This window comes from Chaetodon trifascialis, chromosome 17 (assembly GCF_039877785.1).
Source record: "Chaetodon trifascialis isolate fChaTrf1 chromosome 17, fChaTrf1.hap1, whole genome shotgun sequence".
NCBI lineage: Eukaryota > Metazoa > Chordata > Actinopteri > Chaetodontiformes > Chaetodontidae > Chaetodon > Chaetodon trifascialis.
Window position 1 is genome coordinate 13,500,380 of NC_092072.1, and position 22,222 is coordinate 13,522,601.

At 43.7% G+C, this 22,222-nt stretch overlaps 2 protein-coding genes across 3 annotated transcripts; both read left to right on the plus strand.

The window, feature by feature from the left end:
* The first annotated feature begins 95 nt into the window (after window positions 1-95).
* On the plus strand, window positions 96-1,500 carry LOC139346140 (uncharacterized). The gene is made up of 4 exons (XM_070985072.1): window positions 96-154; window positions 558-636; window positions 772-993; window positions 1,103-1,500. The coding sequence occupies exons 1-4, from the start codon at window positions 101-103 to the stop codon at window positions 1,498-1,500; spliced, it is 753 nt and encodes a 250-aa protein (XP_070841173.1). The 5' UTR covers window positions 96-100.
* Window positions 1,501-3,080: 1,580 nt separating this feature from the next.
* hycc1 (hyccin PI4KA lipid kinase complex subunit 1) lies at window positions 3,081-21,860 on the plus strand. Of its 2 annotated transcripts, XM_070984441.1 has the most exons (12): window positions 3,081-3,265; window positions 10,568-10,649; window positions 11,197-11,298; window positions 11,628-11,807; window positions 12,632-12,712; window positions 12,797-12,912; window positions 13,753-13,848; window positions 14,494-14,610; window positions 15,231-15,318; window positions 16,642-16,804; window positions 17,870-18,213; window positions 19,621-19,738. In XM_070984441.1, exons 2-11 carry the CDS (start codon window positions 10,599-10,601, stop codon window positions 18,166-18,168), a joined length of 1,293 nt encoding a protein of 430 aa, XP_070840542.1. In that variant the 5' UTR covers window positions 3,081-3,265; window positions 10,568-10,598; the 3' UTR covers window positions 18,169-18,213; window positions 19,621-19,738. The 2 variants fall into 2 exon arrangements, with proteins under 2 accessions (XP_070840542.1, XP_070840541.1); XM_070984440.1 differs by lacking the exon at window positions 17,870-18,213 and having other exon boundaries at window positions 19,621-21,860.
* The last annotated feature ends 362 nt before the right edge of the window (window positions 21,861-22,222 follow it).

The following is a 22,222-nucleotide window of genomic DNA, read 5'->3' on the forward strand; positions in this document are numbered from 1 at the left end:
GAGTCTCATGACACTGACGTCATGTGGAATGCGGACTGCAGATGTATTGTCAGAAGTAATTGACCCGAAAACGAACTGAGAGACAGCCGAGCTGCAGAAAATGCTCCGTTTTCTCTGTTGTTGCTGCTTCTCAAGTGAAAACTCCGACAACGAGGTATGTGTTGACTTTTATGTACACGTTAATGAGTTCATAAAGTGGTTTCAGTTGATACGAGAAACTTGATCAGTGCTTTGCTTCAGTGGATTAAGCCATTACTACGAGAAATTGAATGTAACAACATCCATTATGAAGCTTTAATATAGGTCGGTTAGGATCGTGCTGTACAGTTGTCACAGGAAAACGTCAAAGTAGAAGTAATGCTGTTATGATAAGGTCTCCATAAAGGCTGTATGACCCACACAAAATATTTTTTCATGAACACACACACACGACATGTTGCAGTGAATTTATGACTGAATATACATCAGGTAACGGCAAGCCTTATTAGTGCTTTATGTCTCTTTCTAAAATGTGCCAATAAAAACAAGTTCTTACGCAAAGGAAACTGCTATTTCAGAGGCAGCCCCTCCTGCACCCCAGACCATCTGATCTGAATGGAGCTGCATCAGCCAGGCAGACCCGGCCAGCACACAGTGGTACATCATCTGTCTAAATCTTTATGTGTCTATCTCTCAAACCTGTATACTTCCAATGCATGCAGTTATGGATTCATTTTAATTACACGTGTTCTTTTTTGCATGTCTGCTGTGTGATTTTTATTCCCCATCCAGATGCACAGACCGTGAAGCGGATTGGCAGGCTGGTGATGAGGCGAGTGTGTGTGCCCGAGTTAGACCAGAGGTTTACAGACATGGCCGAGACTTTCAACCAACAGCAGGAGTGCTATGAGGCCATGGTCCGACACATCACCAACCTGCAACAGCTCTACAGCTGTAACCATAATGATACCCTATCTATAGCTGAATGTTTGGGCAAAATCAGAGATGAGCATGGTAAATGACACGCTCTGAGCTCCCTGCCAGTGCAAGCAATGTGATGGCAGCCTTAATTTTCTGTTTCCTTTGTGTCTCTGTTTCAATCTTCATCTCTCTCTCCTTCCAGAGGCCAAGTACAGGGTGACCCTTAAGATAAAAGGCTATGACTTCTCCCTCAGTGTGGTTCCTGTGACGTCAGAGAAAGACAGTGAGGAAGAACCACTGCCTCCACATCTGCAATTGGCTCAGAATGAACTGAAGGGCACTTCTGAGAGTGCCAAGGCCACCATCTCAAAAGGTACCACTCTTCAAGAGTTGATTGGCTGGCTGCTCCGTTGCAGGGATCAAATGGCTGAGCAAGTGAAGGGCGCTGCAGCAACTTTCCAGGAGCAAGGAAGACTGAATGATAACCTGGAGGAGAACATAAAGGAAGTGAGGAGGGCGAAGGAGTTGTCGCTGGGATACAGACAGCAGGCCGGGGAAGTCCTCACAGAGGCTGCACAGATAGCAGGGGCTTATCTGTAGTTAAAATACGTGGTTCAAATATTTAGAGAGGTCATGCACACTGCCAACCTAGCAACGGTCAGTTTGTGAACATGCAAATGGCTGCCAAATATCAGTATCAGTAACCTGCATTTATATCATAGCATTTACAACAACATGAGGAGTGTTTGAAATATTACAAAGCAGATAATGAGACATGCACACACAGAACATTATGCATGCATTTAAATGTATCAAGCGTACACTCTGCTTTGCAGGCCATTGCAGCCTTTTGCATAATGTTTGCTACAAGAACATGAAGGCATCTTATGTGCTGTTCTACTAAGATTGTAAATAAATATAACAGGTTTTAAAATATTTACTTAAATGCACTTAAAGTATATTGTCTGCGTCAAGACTATCAGTATTTTCCTTGATGGGTGTGATTTTAGGAGCTAACAGTAGGGGGCATTGCACACTGACTTAACGATAACAACCGCTCTTTAATTCATATACACAGTCTGTTTCTGAGAGATTGCGCTACATGGATAAAGATTGCCTAAAGTCCCAGAATCAGGTAGCAGAATGACACATTTTTGTATTTATATCTTTTTAACTTGTACTTGATTTTTGCAAAATTTTGCTGTGAAGAGACATTGTAGAAAGTAAGTAAATTAGCGATTAAGAACATATTCTGGTTGTGAACCGCACTGTATAGTACACTTCTTCTATAATACAATAAAGGACACTCTTTCCTATAGCAGCAATGGGAATTAGACCAGAGTTTGCGTAGTGTTTTCTTTGAGTAGTGTTTTGTTATTATAACATTGAGAGGGAGCAGATTTGCTGCTTATTATCCACAGAGGTCCATGCATTTATTAACTGATTAAAATCTGCAGCTTCTCAACTCCTATTAATGTGAAAGCAAACCACCACATGCTCATATGCCATCTTGATAATTAATTTTGGAAAATCCATTGTTTCGGAGGTCATTGTCAAGTGGCCATGCATTATTAATCCGAGGCAGACCGTTTTAGGGTACTGCTTTCGCCTTAAGCTTTACAAATTAATTTGTCATAAAGTGTGCGGGTGTGGTTGGTAAAACCTGAGAATGAATTGTTCATCTTTAAATTACAAAATCTGGGAAATAAATTGAGAAAATCTAATGAAAAAAAAATGTATATGTTTGTACGGGCAACATATTAATCATATCCTTCGTGACTGTGATTAGATGTTGTGTTACAGCGACAAATTATTAAAAATTGCAAATTCTGTATATATATATTTCACATGTTTCAGTCAAACGAATCAAAGGATATTATTGACTAAATATCATTCAACTGCAGTCAGTTTATATTCTCCAGAATTATATTCTCCAGAATAGTCAATTACTCTTACAGTGCCATCATATGCCAACTGTCGATTAATTACTTATTTATGTGATCAATTTAAAGCAAGTCTGGTTAATCACTCTACTGTCAAAGAGCGGTGACTGACAGCCACAACCTACCATGATCGTGGAAATTATTATCAAGAAGCCTACCCCCTAATTTGATTGGTTACTGGGTTTTAGAGGCGTGGCGGTGAAGTGATATACTGCTTGTTCATTGGTTCAGACCCTTGCCATTCCAGGGAGACGGAGACCCTCGTTTAAGGTAGTCTGAGTGGAGAAAGTAGTGAAGATGGAAGGAGCTGATGTTGATGAATTATTGAGGACATTTATGGACTAGCGAAGTGATAGCCGTTTACTCGTCTTGTCGGAACGATAGAGGACAGCGATACCAGGAAATTGACAGATAGCATGCCAGTAAGTAAACAGTAACTTCTCCAGTTTACTTGGTGTCGCGCCTTAGCCAAGCTAGCTAACTAGCAAGCTAATATGTAAGCAACTGTGGTGACAGCCCGAAGTCATTCAGCAAGCCGAGATAGAGAGTGTGACGGCGGAGGATTAATTTACAGGCTGATACTGCTTAACGAATACACTGAATTATATTGCTGGGAAAGCTAACGTTTGCCGTAGAGCCAGCAGTTCCTGCAGACTGAATTTCCCGTGTTTTTAGACATAAACTGTGTTAATAGCAGTTGTCATTGTGACAAACTAACGTTAGCTGGTTAGCAGTACCAAGGGGCAGATATGGATACCAGAATTAGCTATGCAGCATGAAATACCACTGTATTTAAGATGGGAAGGCTTTCCAGCGTGCTAAAATAATGAGCTTTTCATTGCGACCATTTCCTTACTGTAGTAGATAAAGTCACATGTATCACAGAGACAGACTTTGTACCTGACAGTATTCAGTTTAGTAACGGCCGTGGGTGTCTTGTGCGCTCTGTCGGGACCTTATTAAGATACTTGTTGAGATTCCTCAGGTGAATCCTGTGTGCGTGTTTGTGTACCAGCCTGGCAGGGGTAACGCTAGATACACCTCTGCAAGCTGGTTTGTTAGATAATGCGCTGTCAGGCTTTTTCTAATAGCTATCATGTGATGCAGCTTTCCTCCGTACTACTCAGCCAGTTTAGGGGTTTCCTGTCTGAGGGGGACTAATATGAAGCTTTGCTGTAAAGCCCATGGCAGCCCTGCTGTATGAAATGAGCTTCTTTGTTACTGCATATGCATTCAAGTTGCAATATGTTTGTTTCTTGGACACAGAATGTCCATCACAAAAGATGTGCTTCTGGTAGTTCATCGGTTATTGGTTAAATAAGATTATTGCGTTGTTTGACCTTTACTTTTCATACTGTGTGTGTGTGTGTGTGTGTGTGTGTGTGTGTGAGAGTGAGAGAGAGAGAGAGAGAGAGAGAGAGAGAGAGAGAGAGAGAGAGAGAGAGAAAGTGTGTCGGTGTGTGTGTCTATGTTTGCCTTTGTCATTAGGGAGGGACTTGTCCTTCAGCCATAGACAGGTTTGTCGAGTGGGTGATTGTGCACTGATAAAGTGGCGTCGTTATGGGGTGTGTGTGTGTGTGTGTGTGTGTGTGTGTGTGTGTGTGTGTGTGTGTGTGTGTGTGTGTGTGTGTGTGTGTGTGTTTGTGTGTGTGTATTTGCATAAAAGTGATGCATCCGTAGCTGTCAGTGTCTCAAGCCTTTTAATGCTTTTTGACAGTGAAGCCCGGCAGGTCTTGGAGCAAGAAGATCATGCGTGCTCTCCTGTCATCCAGCATCATAGCCACCCATTCCTGCGGTTTCATGAAATATCCTGACAATTCGAGCAATGAAAACAGTTGCTATCCCTTGAACATAAATAGTTTACGAGAGAGTTGTCTAACTGTGTAGAGAAGCTGAGACAAATTAATTGTAAAGGGGGCGATGAAAGAGAGCGTTGGAATTGAAACATCAGTGATGTTAATCACTGGTCTCTTCGGGCTCACTTGCTGAAGGATGACAGGGAATTGGAGGGGCGAGAGGAGGGACGAAGATGCATCACTGGCTTAGAGGCAACGGAGAAAGGCACATGGGCTGCTATAAGAGGATTCCTCCCTGTCAGATCTCTCTATCTGTCTCCCTCGGCAGCAAAAACCACACACAGACTCAGTTGTCATTTGTGCTTAGCTACAGGCAGTCCTCTGCTATATATGTATGTGTACGAATGAGAGAGAAAACAGAAGCAGAAAAGCAGAACCACCCCCCACCCTCCTCCTCCAAGCTGTAAGCAACCAGCTATTGAAGACGACCCAGGGGGAGATTAAGGTGGGAGGTGGTGATGCAACAGGGTTAACCTCAGGGCAAGATGGTCCAAATAAAGAATATGGCAACAGACAGCTCGAAAAAGATGTGATAGAAACTGAAGAGAGATGTTTAAACAAAATGCTGAAGTCCCAGGAACAGAGACACTGTGTAAACAGATCTTAGCAGGGCTGGAGATCAGGGCAGGCAGGCTGTGAGCTCTGGGCATGTTAGAGGTTCTGCCCTTTTTGGCCACAGTTATATAACGCTACCTACACCTTGGCTTGGACACCCCACAGCTCCTCAAAATAGTTCCTTAACAGCTTTTGCTTCCATTCGAGTTGAAGTCAGCTTGTTGACAGTTGATAACTGACCCAGTTTGGAAATTTGAGTTGGAGGCATATTGCTGTAGTGCCAGGCTCTGACATTGGCTGGTGCAGTTAAACAGTTTATTAGTGGTTTGGGTGTGTCCGTAAAAGAGTTGAGTCAGCCCAGGATACTTAAGTTAGGTTCGGTTCATTTCAGCTCATTTGATCTGTTTTGCGATTCTTAGTTTCCTCGTAGTTTTGGGCTTCGTAATGTTGGTGTCATTATCAGCCTAACCAATAGCTTGTGTGGCTTCAACCACAGGAAAAAGCAGCCGGGGCAGCTCTGACTTTCAAAACCACCCACTTAGTCTTTCTCTCTGCTTTCTTTCTTCCCTCCATTCAGGCCCTCAGTCTTATTGGCCCACTCACTTCCTGAAAAAAAGAAGGTTCCAAAGCATATGTGTAATAGGAAGTGACTTAATCAGCAGGGAGGGATGTGTATGTGTGCCCTCTTAATTCATTCTCACATGGACTCGCTTCACTTCTCTTTCCGACAGCTTTCTCATACAGGTATGTTCTTGTTTCACCGCTGTTCACCCGAGGACACTCTGTGTTTTGATTGCGCTGATTTCCTGTGTTTTTTGTGTTTATCCATGTGAAGTAGTATGTTTATGGTGTGTTTGTCAGGTGTTTTACGGCAATTCCTGTCAGGACATGCAAGCACGCTTACAACAAGGATTAGGAATGTAAATTCAAAGGAAACCCGTTTGCATTGGCAGAAGCCTTCGGAAGGAGGAGTCAAAAATAAGCTAATTTAGACTGCCTACTCTATGTTCATGCACGTGCGTGTTTCTGTGTGTGTGCGTGTGTGCGTGCGTGCGTGTGTGTCAGAGTTTAAGACAGAGGCGTGGGTGTAAATTCAGAGGGAACGAGCTGTCAGCTTTAGCTAGCTCACAGGAACAGGTTTTGTCAAACCAGACATTCAGTAAACACACTTGTGCAATGCATGACACATCCTCCGTCACTGCTTTTGCAAGTAGTTGGCTTCATCAGAGCCTTGTATTGGTGGAAAAACTCAGTCGACCAAAGCTAAGCTACCAAACGCATGGCTTAGATCCATAATTTTTGAAGCCTTTTGAGATCCCAGAGATGCGTGTGTGTTTCAGTATCTGTCTGTATCTCGTGTGTTTCCCAGCGCCTGCAAGGTTGTCAGGGGCAGCACGGATTGAAGCCTAATGAACTCTCCTCCTTTATTGACCCCACTGTCTCCATCCTTTTGAGTTATCCATCCCTTGGGTTGTCATAGATCCCTCTTATCCCTCATCTTTCTATACATCCACTTATCTCCCTCTATTCATTCAGTCATCAATCTCTGCTGTCCTCCTGCACTGCCTACCCGTCTCTCCTGCATTTGTCATCCATCCACTCGTTCATCACGCCATTGGTCCGTTGCTTGTGTTTGTCAAGCCTGCTCAGCCACTTATCCTTAACACTGGTTTATTCATGTGTTGTTTGTGTATGTGTGTGTGTGTGTGTGTGTGTGTGTGTGTGTGTGTGTGTGTGTGTGTGTGTGTGTGTGTGTGTGTGTGTGTGTGCGCGCATGTGTGCGTGTGCATTTGTTCTGGACAGTGTGGTTGAGCTGCACAGAAGAAGAGCACCAGCTGTTCCATCATTTGCAGTGTGTGTGTGAGAGTGTGTGTGCGCTCTCCCTGCCTTATATTGATTTCTGTCCTGATCTGTGAGTCCGTAATGATATAGAGATGGCTAACAGTTCGCCATCTAAGACGGAAGACAGTCTTCTGCCTAATAACATAATTACGCTCTATATTCCCAGGCCAATTAGTTTTCTATTTTCCTCCACCAGTTGCTCCTGCCCGTCTGCAGTATGTCAGTAGATCTTAGAAAGCTTCGAGACGGCATTATGTGCCGTTTGTACTGCTCTCTCTTGTGGTTTGAACACAGTTTCAGATTGAGTCATCACCATTTTCATGTTCAGTTATTTATTTATTTTTTTTTAGTGGGTTCATATGAACTAAAATTCTATCAGTATTAGAGCTGGAATAGTTAGGTGGTTAAACAATTAGCGGACCAACAGACCAAATTAATCAGCAGATATTTTCATAACTGATTGATCATTTCATTTATCAATCAAAAACATTCTCCGGTTCCAACTTCCCCTGTGTAACATTTTGCTCATAGTGTTATTTCATTGTAAAATGAATGTCTTTGGGTTTTGGATTGTTGGCGATCCACTTTGGCTCCAGGAAATAAAAAAAGGTTTGACCAGTCAATTACTCACAGGTGTAATCCTGAATCTTTCTAGCTGTTGGAACATGATAAAAGTCTTCATACTGCATTAAACATATTAAAATGGCTTAAGTGAGGGTGATAGATGGGTGTTGGTAAGTTTCTTTTTGTTGTTGCTGCTTGTGCTGAAAGATTATTAGCTGATTAACTAATTAGTTGTTGAAGGGCAAATTGATCAGTTCTGAAAAAAAATTGAAAATCAAGTAATTGTTAGGTTAGCATTTTTTTTGTTTATCTTAAAAACAAAATATCTTTGGGATTTGGATTGTTTATTGGACCAAAAAAAAAAAGCTATTTGATGATGTCATCTTGGGCTTTTCGGAATTATGATGGGCATTTTTCTCACTGTGCTCTGACATTTGATAGACCAGATGAAATAATCAGCAGAGTGATAGTAATTGTTACTTGCTGCCTTTGACTGACACCAAATAACAATTTGTCTGAAGGGGCTTTGGCATACTCCACCCTCTGTCCTTCCACTGAATGTATTCTTATTATTTTGTTACATGTTTGTTACATTCTACATTATTAAAATAATTTTTAAAATACACTTCACTATACAGCTACATACCATTTCAGCAACTTTGTACCTGAGAGTCTGCCCCCTGCACTGCTCTTATGGTGCTGCAGTGGCTTCTTGGCTTGCTGCTGAGGTGGGAGGCATATATATCAAACAGGTAGGCGGCATGGCAGGCAGCTGCTGATTTCAGTGTTCAGGCATCTTTTTCTGGATACAGATGATGCAGATGTCATGCCCCAGACAGTGTGGACCGAGTTGACCGGTTAAAAGTGACTCTGTAGGAGGAGAAAGCTGTACTCTTCCAAGACTGACTCATCCGCACTATAATCAAAGCCTTTTATTTTGTCGTTCCGTGAGTTTGCCATTAAAATGTACATGCTGGCTTTAGATCTCGCTGTCCGCTTTGTTGTCTTCACCAGCGTGAAATAACAGAACAACAGGCTGCCACAAAGAACTAATTTCTCTAAATGGAGGCTATTCTGCTTTATAATCCTTCCCCATTTCATGAGTCACTGGCTCCCCTCCCCCCTTGTCGTTCCTGTCATTGGTACAGTCCATAAATAGACACCTGGCTGCCATGGAGGGACCAAGCACCGGAATAATACAGAATAAAGCATTTAGATGTGTCAAAGACAGATTACGGAGTAGGGAAGACGGGGAGAGTGTGAGAGAGAGAGAGCGAGAGAGAAGTGATGTTGTGTGGGAGGATGAGTGGAGGGACAGAGGAAGCAAAGCAAGGACAGGGAAAGGAAGCGATGAAAATCACCATAACAATTTTTTTTTTGTTTGTTCTTTATTACACCACATGCATTAGACACGCATGAACACACACACACACACACACACACACACACACACACACACACACACACATACACATACATATCATGATTTAAAATCAGGTCTGTAATCTCCTGAATCTTTCAGAATATGTCTGAAATGTTTTTCTCACAGCCGGATAGGTTAATACTTGTGTGTGTGTGGTACGTGTGTCGGTGTGTGTCATTCACTAAGGGAAATGTTTGAAGTGGAAGAGTTTTGAAACATGGTAAATTGTGCTACCTTCATCTCAGATTTGAGCACATGTTTCTGCATGATAAGAGCGCACATAGAAGGACTCCTTCCTCCCTCTTTCTTTTTCTCAGCCTCTGTTACCAGACATACCAAACATGGACTTTGTTCCAGCATTCAGCCAGTTTAGCCTTGTGCTCACAGATTCAGAGCGCAGACACGACATACCCCACAGAGAAAAAAAAATGCCAGTAGAAAGCAGATAATCCATCAGAGATGCATAGAGACTGTGTCCTCCTCCTCAGCAGAAAGCAGGTATCTGTTCAGCCGCTGCCTTACGTTGACCCTCACAGTGCAGAGTTGCAGTCTGTGTGTTGAGCTGTGTTTCAGAATACCATCTGAATTTTTTCTCATCGTTTTCTGCCTCTGTTGCTTTTCTTTCTATTTCCATCTCCCACATTCTCCCTTCTGCTGTGGCTGCAAGCAGCAGTGTCAGATAGGAAGCAGCAGATGCTGTATGAAAACACACAGAGAGGGAATTAAAATGACACGGAGAGCATAAGAAAAATTGTCCAGAGAATAAGCAAGATGTGTGACATTGGAGGTTCAGTAGAAAAGAAGCTACATGCATGCAAGTTGAGTGTGTAAAGGAGGGAAGAGGGATATTTAGATGCAGACAGCGTAAGTGCTGCGATGGATAGACGAGGATATTCGAAATAACCAAGATGGATGGAGGCAGAGATAGAGAGAGCAGAGCATTCATTTCAGCACAGGTAAATGTCACCTACAGATGCAGGAGCCTCTTCTTCTGCCTGTCCCCGTTTAAAGACATACGAACTGTAGAGGCTGTTCAACAAGCATCTAAATTCTGCTCTGCCGCTTCTTTTTTCTCATCAGTGCTTCAACCGTGAAGCCATCCAGGCTTCTCTGGGTGGGTAATTTTTTTTTCCTGACTTGTGAGCCAGAGTTGAGACTAGGTTAGGTACTTGCTGCAGAGATGTGTGTCTGGAGAGGAATATGAGGCAAACAGGAGAGTGAGAGGGACGGGGAGACTTTAGAGTATTGAATGGATGCCTGGAGCGGACACAGTCACTTTTCACCACTGCCATGGCATTGTTTGCCATTTGTAATAGGATATTTTTAAAAGGATAGCAAATAATAGAAGGCTGGCAAGGAGCCTTGTCCAAGCTGTGATTGCTTGGGTGTATGTATGTTAGTGTGTATGTGTGCACACACATTTGCGTTTGTGTCTTGAATTATGCAGGATGTGTGTTTATGCCATATTTGTTTCTCTCTCTCAGGTAGAGGTGACTCCACTGCAGATGAGGGAACATGTTGGCTATGGACCAAGGAGTGGTGGAGGAATGGCTGTCAGAATTTAAGGTATTGTTTCTGTGTGTGTGTGTTTATGTGCAAAAAGCAGTGTTTAAAAGGACAAAAGCCATAATCAGTATGCAGTACATTCTCTGCTGCTTATTATTGGCAATTCTTTTCCATGCACATAAACAAACACTCTCTGAAGTGTTTTGTTCCCAGAGAATTGCATGCTCCTACTCAAACATGAGCACTGATACGTGACTGTTACTGAAGCAGAGGCTTGGTGAGGCATGATAATCATAAGGGAGCAGCAGAGATTCTCCTGTGTGATGGGGACCAACCTGCAAACCCCTTTCAGTTGATCTTTAAATGCAACCAGATTGATGTAACTGACCGGGTCTTTAGACACTATCACCACCTGTCTCTGCAAAATTTAATCCAAGTATAATCACCCTTATCGATATTAAATTCTGCCTCCTGCCTCTTACCCCACCATTCGTACTTCAGAAGCAGAGCATTTTGCTTGGCTGATTTTGTTGAATTACTCAGATCGATCTGATGGAATCAAGTCGGTAGTGTATCAGTCCTCAGTTGCTGTTTGTGTCTGTTTCAGACCCTCCCTGACAGTGCTGTGTCCAGCTATGCCGCCTCACTAAAAGACAAAGGTTGCCTGGTCCCTGCACTCTACAAGGTCATCCGAGAGAACTACAGCGATGTATGGCCACACATGTTTTTATTCATGTTAACAACATCTGCGTTAAATACCTGACCATACAACACTTTGAGTATTTTGTCATGTTTCAGTGCAACCATTTACCTGTAATTATTACATTTTGCACATTATCTTGTATTCTTTTTGTCCTTTGTTTTTTTGGTTTATGGATCTGTGTGACAGTCCAGCACACTGCATCTCCGAAATACTGCTGTGCTTCATCCTGACATTATTGATGCACCATAAATGCCAAATGCAAAATTTATCACAGCTCTAGTGGCAGTTATTGATGTAACCATGTGCCCGTGTTTTTGGCTTTCTGTCCTACCCAGTTGCTGGAGCCAGTATGCCACCAATTGTTTGAGTTTTACCGGAGTGGTGAGCCGCAGCTGCAGCGTTTCACGCTACAGTTCCTGCCAGAGCTCCTGTGGAGCCTCCTGTCCGTCAGCGCAGCCAGAGACCCCCACACCTCCGGCTGCATCGAGGCCCTGCTGCTGGGCATTTACAACCTGGTAGGGGAGGTGTCTGTGTGTGTCTGTGTATGTGTTGGTGCTTATTTAGATTTTTCACACTACATTCTCACATTCTTATATCACAGCTGACTTGTTTTATGTATTATCAGTGGAGAAGTTCTACGCTTGTTAATAACAATTCATAGTTTCCAGTGTGATAAGTTCAAATAAGGAAAAATGCTCGTAAAAAGTCAATGAGCCTTAGCAAGTGGGTGTAATCGTGCATTTCCAGAAGCAGAGGACTTAACTGCTCTAGTATTTCTAAGATCTGCATCATGTGTTTTCAAAGATTGTGGGAAAGAAATAAGGGAACTGAAATACAGTGAGTCTGCAAATACACAATATGGATGGGTTGCACTTCATAAATGCCTGCAAGCTTCCCACAGAGAGATGCCAGCACGAATAATTATTAAGATATGTTGAGTCCTATTTTCATCCATTTTGGCTCTCAGTGTCCTATCTATCAGCAAAGTACAGTGTCCCCTAACTTCCTCTCTGAATAGCAGAATAGGTCAGCTGTCACTCAACACAGTGGCTGGCTCTCATTAATCTATTTGACATTAACATGCTCACAGGGGACACCAAAACCCCAGGGTTTGTGTGAGTGTGTTCAGGCAGTACACACTCACATACACCATCAAACTGAGTGGGGAAACGGAGACCCTGAGGTCCACACACACCCACACATCACAGATGAGTGTGCTTGAAGAGATAAGCACACGCTCTTTAGAGGTTCAGGGTACACACACAAAAGAAAAAGCTTCTGTTTTTTCTCACCCACTAAAGCATTTTTTTCATTGTGTCCTTGTCGTTCTCTCTCACAGGAAATAGTAGATAAAGATGGACAAAGCAAAGTATTATCTTTTACCGTCCCTTCCCTCTCCAAGCCCTCAGTGTATCATGAGGTGAGAAAAACAGACACATCTTTTAATTTGCTTTTGCTGAAATGTTCGGTTAAAAAAATCTAATCTTCATCTTCCCGCCTCCAGCCTTCAGCCATCGGCTCCATTGCCCTTACTGAGGGGGCTCTAGCCAATCACGGGCTGAGCAGGGTGGTGTACAGTGGGCCGCACCTCCAGAGAGAGACCTTTACAGCACAGAACAGGTAAGAGGCCCAATGGAAATGAGTAAACTTCATTTATTGAAAGTATTCATGCTCTTGTCAGGCTGCATGTTTTCTACCAGGATGGTCGTGAACTTGATACAACTGTCCAGAAATTCAGGCATAAGGAAAGAGGTCAGTCAGTGGGAAGAAAAAAACTAACCGAGATCTGAAATTTTAAGTTAAATGTAGTTTGACAGCTTCATTAAATATAGTAGGTTACCTTAAAAATCAGTCTACTTCCAGTGGCTCTTGTCCTCAGACTCGTCAAAGGGAGTTTAGCTGCTGCCAGGGCCAATTATTTTGTGCATGGTGAACTGACGTCAGTGAAGGCCCATGGCAGTTCCCTTTGCTTTGTTGCATTTGAAGTTGTGATATTGCTGTTAGGGTTTCCTAAATTAATGTAATGAGGCCACACTGCAGCCAAACTCTGAAGGTCGTGGTGGTCAGAGTTTTTTCAGGGCTGTTTTCTTCTGCTGCTTCAGACTGACTGGAAATAGTCTTTAAAATAGGAGATGACAAAACAAGTCTGGCTGCTTTTTAAGATCCTGCAGAGATACTGACTGTCATTTTTAAAGGTGAGCCCCACAGGTTTTTACACATCAGACTCTGTTTACGGGTCTTCCTTGGAGTAGTGAAATACTTTTACTGTATCTGAAGACATCAAGTTTTCTTTTGTAGTCTTTCAGTCTGTCTTTTTGTGGTGTTTTTATCCACAGATAGATGAAAAAGTGAGCGTGTCTGAGAAATTGGGATCTAATATGCTTTTAAGTGTTGTTTTGTGTCGTGTTGGATGTGAGGACATAAGAAGGCTATTTTTAAGGGTCTGTTTGTGCTGTTAAGATTTGAGGTGCTGACCTTCCTGCTGCTGTGCTACAATGCTGCTCTCAGTTACATGACCTCCACCTCCCTCCAGTCCCTCTGCCAGCTCAGTTCCAGGTAAAAAACACACACACACACACACACACACACACACACACACACACACACACACACACACACACACACACACACACACACACACACACAATCATTATTTTGCAAGCACTTGCTTATCTGATCCTCTTATTGACTTTGGTGCCAGAGAAAACCAAGATATGGCTATTCAGTGACGGGCTGCGGTGTACACACATCTCAGCTCAGTGATTTTGGTAATCTGAGAACTGCAGTTGAGCATTGCTCTGATAAGGACAGCGCTAAAGAGAAGTCATCAGCTTTGATTTCCCCTTGACAGTTTGCTGTGTGTCAGCGATGTACTGTATATGCGTACAGCAGCGCGTAAAGCTTCACATGCACAGGTGTTAGGTGAATTTTCTTTGTTGCAACCTCTATGAAACCTGGTAGTAATTAACTATCTCCAGTATATGCTTTGAAATTATTCAATACCTTGAAGTCCTGTGGGTAATGTTTATGCAACGCAATTATTTGCTCATTACTGAGTTTGGTATCATCTTATCACAGGGAAGTAAATTCCCTTGATGCAGCTGCAGCCAAGTAGCACATTGTAGTGGTTTCTCTGAATGAAGCTTCTCCGTTTCACTTCTACAAGTTTCTTTATTGTGTTTTTTATTGGTTATCCTCCAGGGTGTGTATATGCGGTTACCCACGGCAACAGATGCGGCGCTACAAGGGCATTAGCACACGACTGACGGTCACGTCAGAATTCCTGGTTCAGCTCATCACGGGGATACACTACGCCTTGTGAGTGTACACACATGCCTGCACAAACAGCCAGCCCAGTCCAGCACAGACTCACTGATCAGCTTGAACTCTTCAAGTCCTATTTCTCTAAGTGTATGCACTGCTGAATGTTTTTCTCAAAATCTCCTCCATGTGTCCCCCCATAACAGAGTTATTAGAGTTACCCTAATTATGTATTTTTTCTAAAAGAGCTTGTTCTGTGACAACTTTGTATCAATTTACTTTGCTGCATTGCATTTCACAAATGACTTGACATCTTCATCACAATATGACATAAAGCAGTTGACATCAAAACATACTGATGGTGTCTGCTGCCTCAGCCTGTGTGACTGTTACAGCTCTGATCTGATGATCAAGCTATTAAAGGGGCCCTGTGGAGTCCTCTTGTAAACAAACAAAAATTCTGTTTACATTCAGTGTGATTCACCTGTGTGTGTATGCGCGCATGCATGTGCATTTGCGTCGTCATGCGCGTACACAAAAATAAACAAAACGGGGACGCACTCAGAGAAAAACAGCTCTATAGTACTGCAGTGTCTCAAACTCCACTGGGAAACATCAAATTGTGTCTTAAGCTCATACGCTGTGTTCCATGTTTATGTGTTTGTGCCTGAGTGTAGGTGTAATGGGGAGGTTGAACTGGGATCCAAAGCACTGGATGATGTTCTGTATCGGGCCCAGCTGGAGTTGTTCCCTGAAGCTCTGTTGGTGGGTGCAATCATATTTTTTTCCTGCTGCTATCACATTTCCCTCCTCTGTGTGTGATTTTGGACCTGTAGAGTGTGTGTGTGTGTGTGTGTGTGTGTGTGTGTGTGTGTGTGTGTGTGTGTGTGTGTGTGTGTGTGTGTGTGTGTGTGTGTGTGTGTGTGTGTGTGTGTGTGTGTGTGTGTGTGTGCGCGCACGCGCGCGCGTGTGTGTCAGAGAGCATGTGATTTAGACGCACATGCTCGCCTGTGGTTTTGATTCATGCACAGCACACCATGCTGTATTGTGTTGGTCTCTGTGTGTGTGTCAGAGGCTGCAAGCAGAGTGTAATCCCACTAGATTATTTACATGCTTTCCACTCTGCTCCGTTAAGCCGTAATCCTTGAGGCCCAGGGAGCAGAGGATTGAACCTAAGCTCACAGCATTGCTACACAAGTCAAGGTGTACTCCTCCACAACAATCAAAACCAATGAACTTTGGGCTCTCATTTATGAGAACGGTTTTGGTGTTTAAAAAGACGTTTTTAAAATAATGAAACAGCTTTGTGGACACATGCCATGAACACACTCACCGTATTGTGGAAAGGTTAAAATCTCAGCCTCTTTGCCCAGCCTGTTCATTTGTTGCAGTGGAACACACGAGGTGGCTGCTAGCTAAGCGTAGCTTGGTGACGCGTACCTCATAAGACCAATGTGTTGCAGCCTCACAGACAAAAGACACGTTGTGATTATGATGCCTTTTACCTCATGTTACAACAGTTACATGATCATTAGTGCAAGGGCCACTTGAGATTTCCCAGCAAGGATAGAGGGTATTATAGAAAGAGTTGTGAAATAGTGTTATGGAGAGTGAAATACAAAGCCTATTTGTTTTTTTTCTTATATCACCAGTCTGTGTACCTCAGTCAGTTTAGACTAAGCTTTTAGGTTTATCCTTGTGCAGAAAATGAGGTTATTGGTCAGATGTTATTGGTTTGGTACCATGATTGAAGCAACACGTGTCTTAGTGTCAGGAATTGTGTAGTGGGCCACTGCCTTTACATTTGGAGCTTTTTTCTGGGGGATCGGTTGGGGCTGTTCTTAATTGGATGATGAGAACTTGCTCAACAGTCTTACTATGTTTTCACTGACCTAAGTGCCCAACAGGCAAAACTTAAGACAGATACTTTCTGTATTTCCGAGTGTTGAAAATATGAAATCTATATGAAATGTCAGAAAGCCAGTCCAGTTTCTCACTGGTTGGGAGCCACTGGTCAATCCTTCTGTGAAACTCTGCCATCAGCTGAAACAGTAAAATTAGTGGATGTGTGCTCCTCCTCGCCCTCAGGTGGGTAACGCCATCAAGTCGTCACTGCACGGCGCAGCGCTGAAGAGCAACAACAAGGAGGGTGCACGGAGCATCCAGGTGGAGATCACACCCACCTCTTCAAGGATCTCCCGAAATGCTGTCACCTCCCTCTCCATCAGGGGACACCGCTGGAAGAGACACGGTAAGACTCCTACACGAGGGGAGAAGGAGAGGAGTGACACAACTGTGGGAGTTGAATCCACTAACACAAAAGAAAGGCTCTCACGGACAGTCTGCACATTTTTCTTTAAACTATCACATTTTTATGGAGTAATAAAAATCGAATTGTTTGATTGAAGAACAAAAAGATGCCAAAGGAGAGAGCGAGAAGTTTAGATCTCCTCATTGTTCACTCAGTCTACCATTTCATGCCGTACAGTCTCCGTGTTGAGTGTTGTTGTCATCCTTCTGTCCCGAAACTTGTAGAGGGCCATTCACAACTATGTGTGAGCTGTTTTGCCCAAGTTGTTGGCTATACAGAGACAGGCGAGCATACACAGTGTGAGGGCAGTCAGTGAAAAATACTGATCGAGAGCAGGTAGCGTATTTATAGTTTAATACAGATACACTTGTGTACTGAATATGTGTTTTATGTTGTGGTTTGTGTAGATTCAGCAGAGTTTATAACGTTTCAATGACCACAGAATAAATAAGAGTTAAATGAAGAATTAGAGTCAATGATGACAGTCTGTCCGTGGTTTAGAATGAGGAGAGTGCAGCTCTCTTTTCTCACAGTGCAGATAAAGGCAGGTAAATTACAGCGCTCAGCTAGCTTAATGAGTAGGTTTCATCTTGAGCCTTAAAGCCTTTTTTTCATCTCATGGACATCTGCTCGTTGGAGCCAGCTACTTATTTATGCTGTTGTTTTGAGCAGACGATGGAGGAAAATACTCTGAAATATTAATTCATGTGTAGGGGTGAGCGGCGACCCGGTATGAAACGTGATTCCATTCAAACACAGTGTTCGTGTTCATCTCCACGTAGCATGCACTTTGACCATGTGTTATGTTCTGATCACTATGATTTTTGTCTTTTTATTTTTCTGCCATTACATTGATTACCTCTGTGTGTCTTGTGTCACTGTGGTCGTGTGTGCCCCTGCACGCGGCCATCTTTTTGTTTTGTGTGCATGATACGTGTCTGTCTGTCCGTGTGTGTCTTATATATGTATTGTCGCACTACTTCCATGCCCCCCACCCACCATCAGAGTCCCAGGAGGTGAGTGTAGACAGTGAGGCTGCGCTGGGGGGCGTGGCCATCCCCGAGATCAGTGTGACAGGTGTGAGCGGCGAGCGAATGCCCAACGGAGACTCCCTGCGGCCGCGCCCCGACGGCCGTGTCCAGCCCGACGGCGACATGTTGGGCACCGCCTCCGAGGTCAGCCTGGACCTACGAGGTCATGACTCCGGCTCGCGGGGTCAGGAGGTCAGGAGGCAGAAGTCTGTGAGGCGGATGGTGGAGAATGAGGGTTCTGGGTCGGCCTCCACAGGGAGGAGCCAGTACTAAGGTCCTGACCCTCCTTCCCCCTGCCCCACTCCTGGGGTAACCTAGGTAACCGTGTGTGGGGGGCGTGGTCTGAAAAGCTGCATGATGACTTCCCCCTTTACCTTTACGCGCTGGGCTCCACCAACCTCTCTTCACCTAACTGCACTATTCCTCTCATCCGTCTATCCAATGTCATTCATTCACTTACTCTCTCCTTTGTGGCTAAAGCTTCCTCATAAAGATCTCCTGCTGAGACTCCTTCAAATCAAATGAATTTTTAAGATCTAACTGACTCTAACAGACGAATAACCGAATAAAAACGCTTGATAATGAAATGGGCTTCGCTGAATCATACAAGTAAAAGCAGAAAATCAATTAAACAAGCAGCATAAAGAACAGGTATTATAAACAGTGAATATGACACACATACTGTAGATATAAAAGTGCAAACTTTCATAAAAGTCACTGTAAAGCCTGAGGTCAGGTCACTGATCACGAAAAGGTCTCATGACCTTGAATCATAAAGCCTAGATATCATATCTCTATTAGCAGTGCCTGAACCAGGAGATTGAACTCTTGTGGTGCTGTTTGGGGGTCACACCTCGGTACGCCTCGACACATTACCCCTGGGTTGCACCTGGAGACAGATTACTTCCTTCTGACTGGTAGCTAGAAGCTGAGGAAAGATATGCAGGTCTTGAATTATTTGAAGCAAAAGCTGCTTCGCGTTAAATCTAGACTTGAATCTGATGACTCCTGACCTGTTTTTTTGAACAGGCGAAACCTGACCGTCAAAGATTTTAACAGGACCTGCCTATCTGTTCACCAGCTCATTACAGGTGTTCTGTTACAGTGATAGCATCAGATCAAAAGTGTGTGTTTGTGCATACGCGGGTTGTTTGCCGCACACAGGTGTGGATGCACGCCTTGAAGCAGGAAAGGTGTTTATTTTTGTATGTGTGTCTTTAGAGTTAGTGAAGAGGAACACGTGTTTTGGGTTTACTTCTTTCTGCCTTTGTTTGCCTTCCTCTACTTTCCCTTTGTGGTCTTTCCGAGGCTTACGCTCTTAGACTCTGTCCTCTCCTGCCTTTGGGACAAAACATGCACTCCTCTACCAGTATACCGCTGACTGTTAATCTAACCTGTGTGCTGGGCTGGAATACACAACTTGCATTGTCTCATGTCAGGTGGCCAGATGTCCTCGCTAGCTGAGGTTACAGTGTGAAGGCGCCACCTGCTGGACAATGATGGAACTCCTCCGTCATGCAGCCCAACACAAAGCTCAAAGCCATCACATTGGACCCCACATGCAAAATATTAAATGCATAATATATTGTTTTTAAAGAATGTTCATCTTAATGATTTGGTTGGATCAGATGGGCTGGATGACAGAGGAGCTGGTTATTTTTTTCCTCTGCATGCTCCTGTTTTTCATTTCCGTCCTTATTTATCTCCTGTGTGTCTGTCTCACAGACGCAGTGGATCTGGGTTCCCCGGACGAGCTGATGGATATATCGGAGGTGGATGAAGGGGTGTGGCCAGGCGGTGTGGGGCCTGACATGACCCCACCTACCATCACTATCAGCAACAGTGTTACCACGTTGAACCTGGGGGCCAAGGCCATGAAGAAGTGTCGGCTGGGCGGGCGCACCAGCAAGGACAAAGACAAGGACGCGGGCCCTCTAACAACAGGCCGGGCCGTCAGCGAGAACACAGAGCTGTCTGTCAAGCGACTGACACTTACTTCCAGCCAATCTGTGCCCAAGGCAGGAGCTCTCACCAGCCTGACGCGCACTGCCAGTGCCGTCTTCTCCCGCTCCTTCGAGCAGGTGGCCAGTGGCAACGCCCCCCCCTCCAGCAACCACACCGCCTCTGAAGCTGGCCGCTATTCCTGCAGCCTGCAGGAGGAAGGGCTGGGGTACTTGAGTCCAGCGCCAAACCACACGCAGCGCTCTCCCAGCATCAGTGTGCACCTTGGTTCTGACCTTTGAGCCCGTTGTGACTTCTGACGACCTGAACCCTCGCCTCTGATCTTGTGACCCTGTACCTGTGACCTGGAACTCCAAGCCATGCCAACTGCAGCGCACCACAAACAAGACGAACAAACACTCCCGCTGGTTCCCTAGTCACTCCGTTTTAACGTCTTTGACTCTTTGTGCTGTAAACCAGCCTGCCACCCTGCTCCATTCAGACATCCGGAGCTCCATCAGCTCCTTCTGCTCCTTTCCCCCAGCAGAGGATGTCAGGGATACCACCTCCAGTTTCAACTGTGTTTTGTTTTTTACCAGCACACTGTTGCCGTGAAGTCGTGCCAGGACGAGACTGCACTGAGCAGCCTGTTGTAAAAGGGTGTGCTCAAAACTCATTACTAAAAAAAACTGTGTGGAAAAGTATTTGGAAAGTATTTTAATTGGCATTTGTTGCCCCTGCATGGCTTTTCCATACATCCACCCTGACCTTGCCCAGGTTTGTCAGAGGGCAGATGTTGAGTATGTGTGAGCATGCTTGGGTGTGTGTACTGTATGTGTGTATGTATGTGCAATTGTTTTTAGAATAAAGGCTGCTGATTGATTCAATGAACAAGGTATGATTCTCCAAGCTGAAATAAGTGTTTCTACTCCTTTTTTAAAAAAAATAAAAGCTCCCCTCCCATAGCAATACAAATCTCTCCTGTGCTTTCCATCTTTCTGGAAGATAATCCAAACTCCCTCCATTGACACGAGTTACATCTATGCTTCTTCAAAGAAAATCTGCATTCTTCCCTTAAAACAGCAGGAAAAGTGACCACTGAATAATCAGTTAGTATGATTAAAAAAAATCAGTTCTTTGTGTTTACAACTGCACAGTATTGTCATCATGATGGAAAAGCAATATTTCTGCCCCCCCCCCAAGCACTTTCCTCAATTGCTATGTATTCGGTGGCAAAAACTAACACTCCAACAAATGACGGGGATGTTTTGAAAATGGGGGATGACGGGTGTGTATGATTTTAGATATTGAATTTTGCACTTGAAAGAGCAAACGAGTTGTGTTCTCAACTTTGGTATTTTCTTACGATGAACAAGAGAGGTTCAACTCTCAACTGTGGTAACTTCCTGTGAGAAAGCTTTGTTGCTCCATATGGATTTCTACGATCTCACCATTGATTAAAAAAAAAAAAAGTTTAAAACCCGTACAGACTTGAAGTCCACCAAACTTCTACAGAGGTAAAAGAATGTGATAGCAAAACTGTTACTGAACCTCTTGCTGTGCGGTCTGCGGTGAGAAAGTGTGCAGAGCAACTATGGTCTTTCTTCCGATCCACCCGCCATTCTTGCTGTTCGTAGTACTTTGGTGATGTGTTTCCTGTGTCCCTCCTTGTTGTTCACATCATTGCATCACATGACATGGTGATATTCTCTTGTACCAAAAAAGGAATTGAACTCCACCCATCTGCTACAGTTGATGTCCTAAAATCAAGCGTTCTTGCTGCCCTACCCTCAAGCAAAAGTGTGTGCTGTTGTCTGTGTACTAGAGCTGTTGAGTGTCCATGCAGTAGCTTGGTGGGACAATAACAATCATCGTGTTTCTCTGTGTGGGGTTTACAGAATGTGAATGGGTAAGCTCTTGTTGTACATCACGCTGTTGTACTAAAGTTGGTTTATATTGGCCTTTCTATGTCTGAAGATAACTCACTGCTACAAATTCTGGGAATAAAGTGTTTCTATATTTCACTTGTGTGCTCGCTTGTATTTTACTGCCTCTGCATCACCAAACATTGCAATGATAAATTCAGAATATATGCCAAAGCTATAAAATTCAGCATTTTTATATAGACCAGGAAAGTATATTTATTTTTAAGCTGACTGAAAACCCTATAAACTATTAGGGTTGTCTAGATGATGTCTCCATGGCTGGAAACCATTTTTTATCTACTGAACTGGCTGCACAAGCTGATTTCTTATAGCCAATGTAAATAACTATGAATAATTTAGGCAACTAGACAACTGTTTTAACACACAGTTGTTGAAAAAAAAAAAAAAAGTGGTCCAGTATTAATAAAAACACCTCTAAATACAAAACAGCCCAGTGTGAG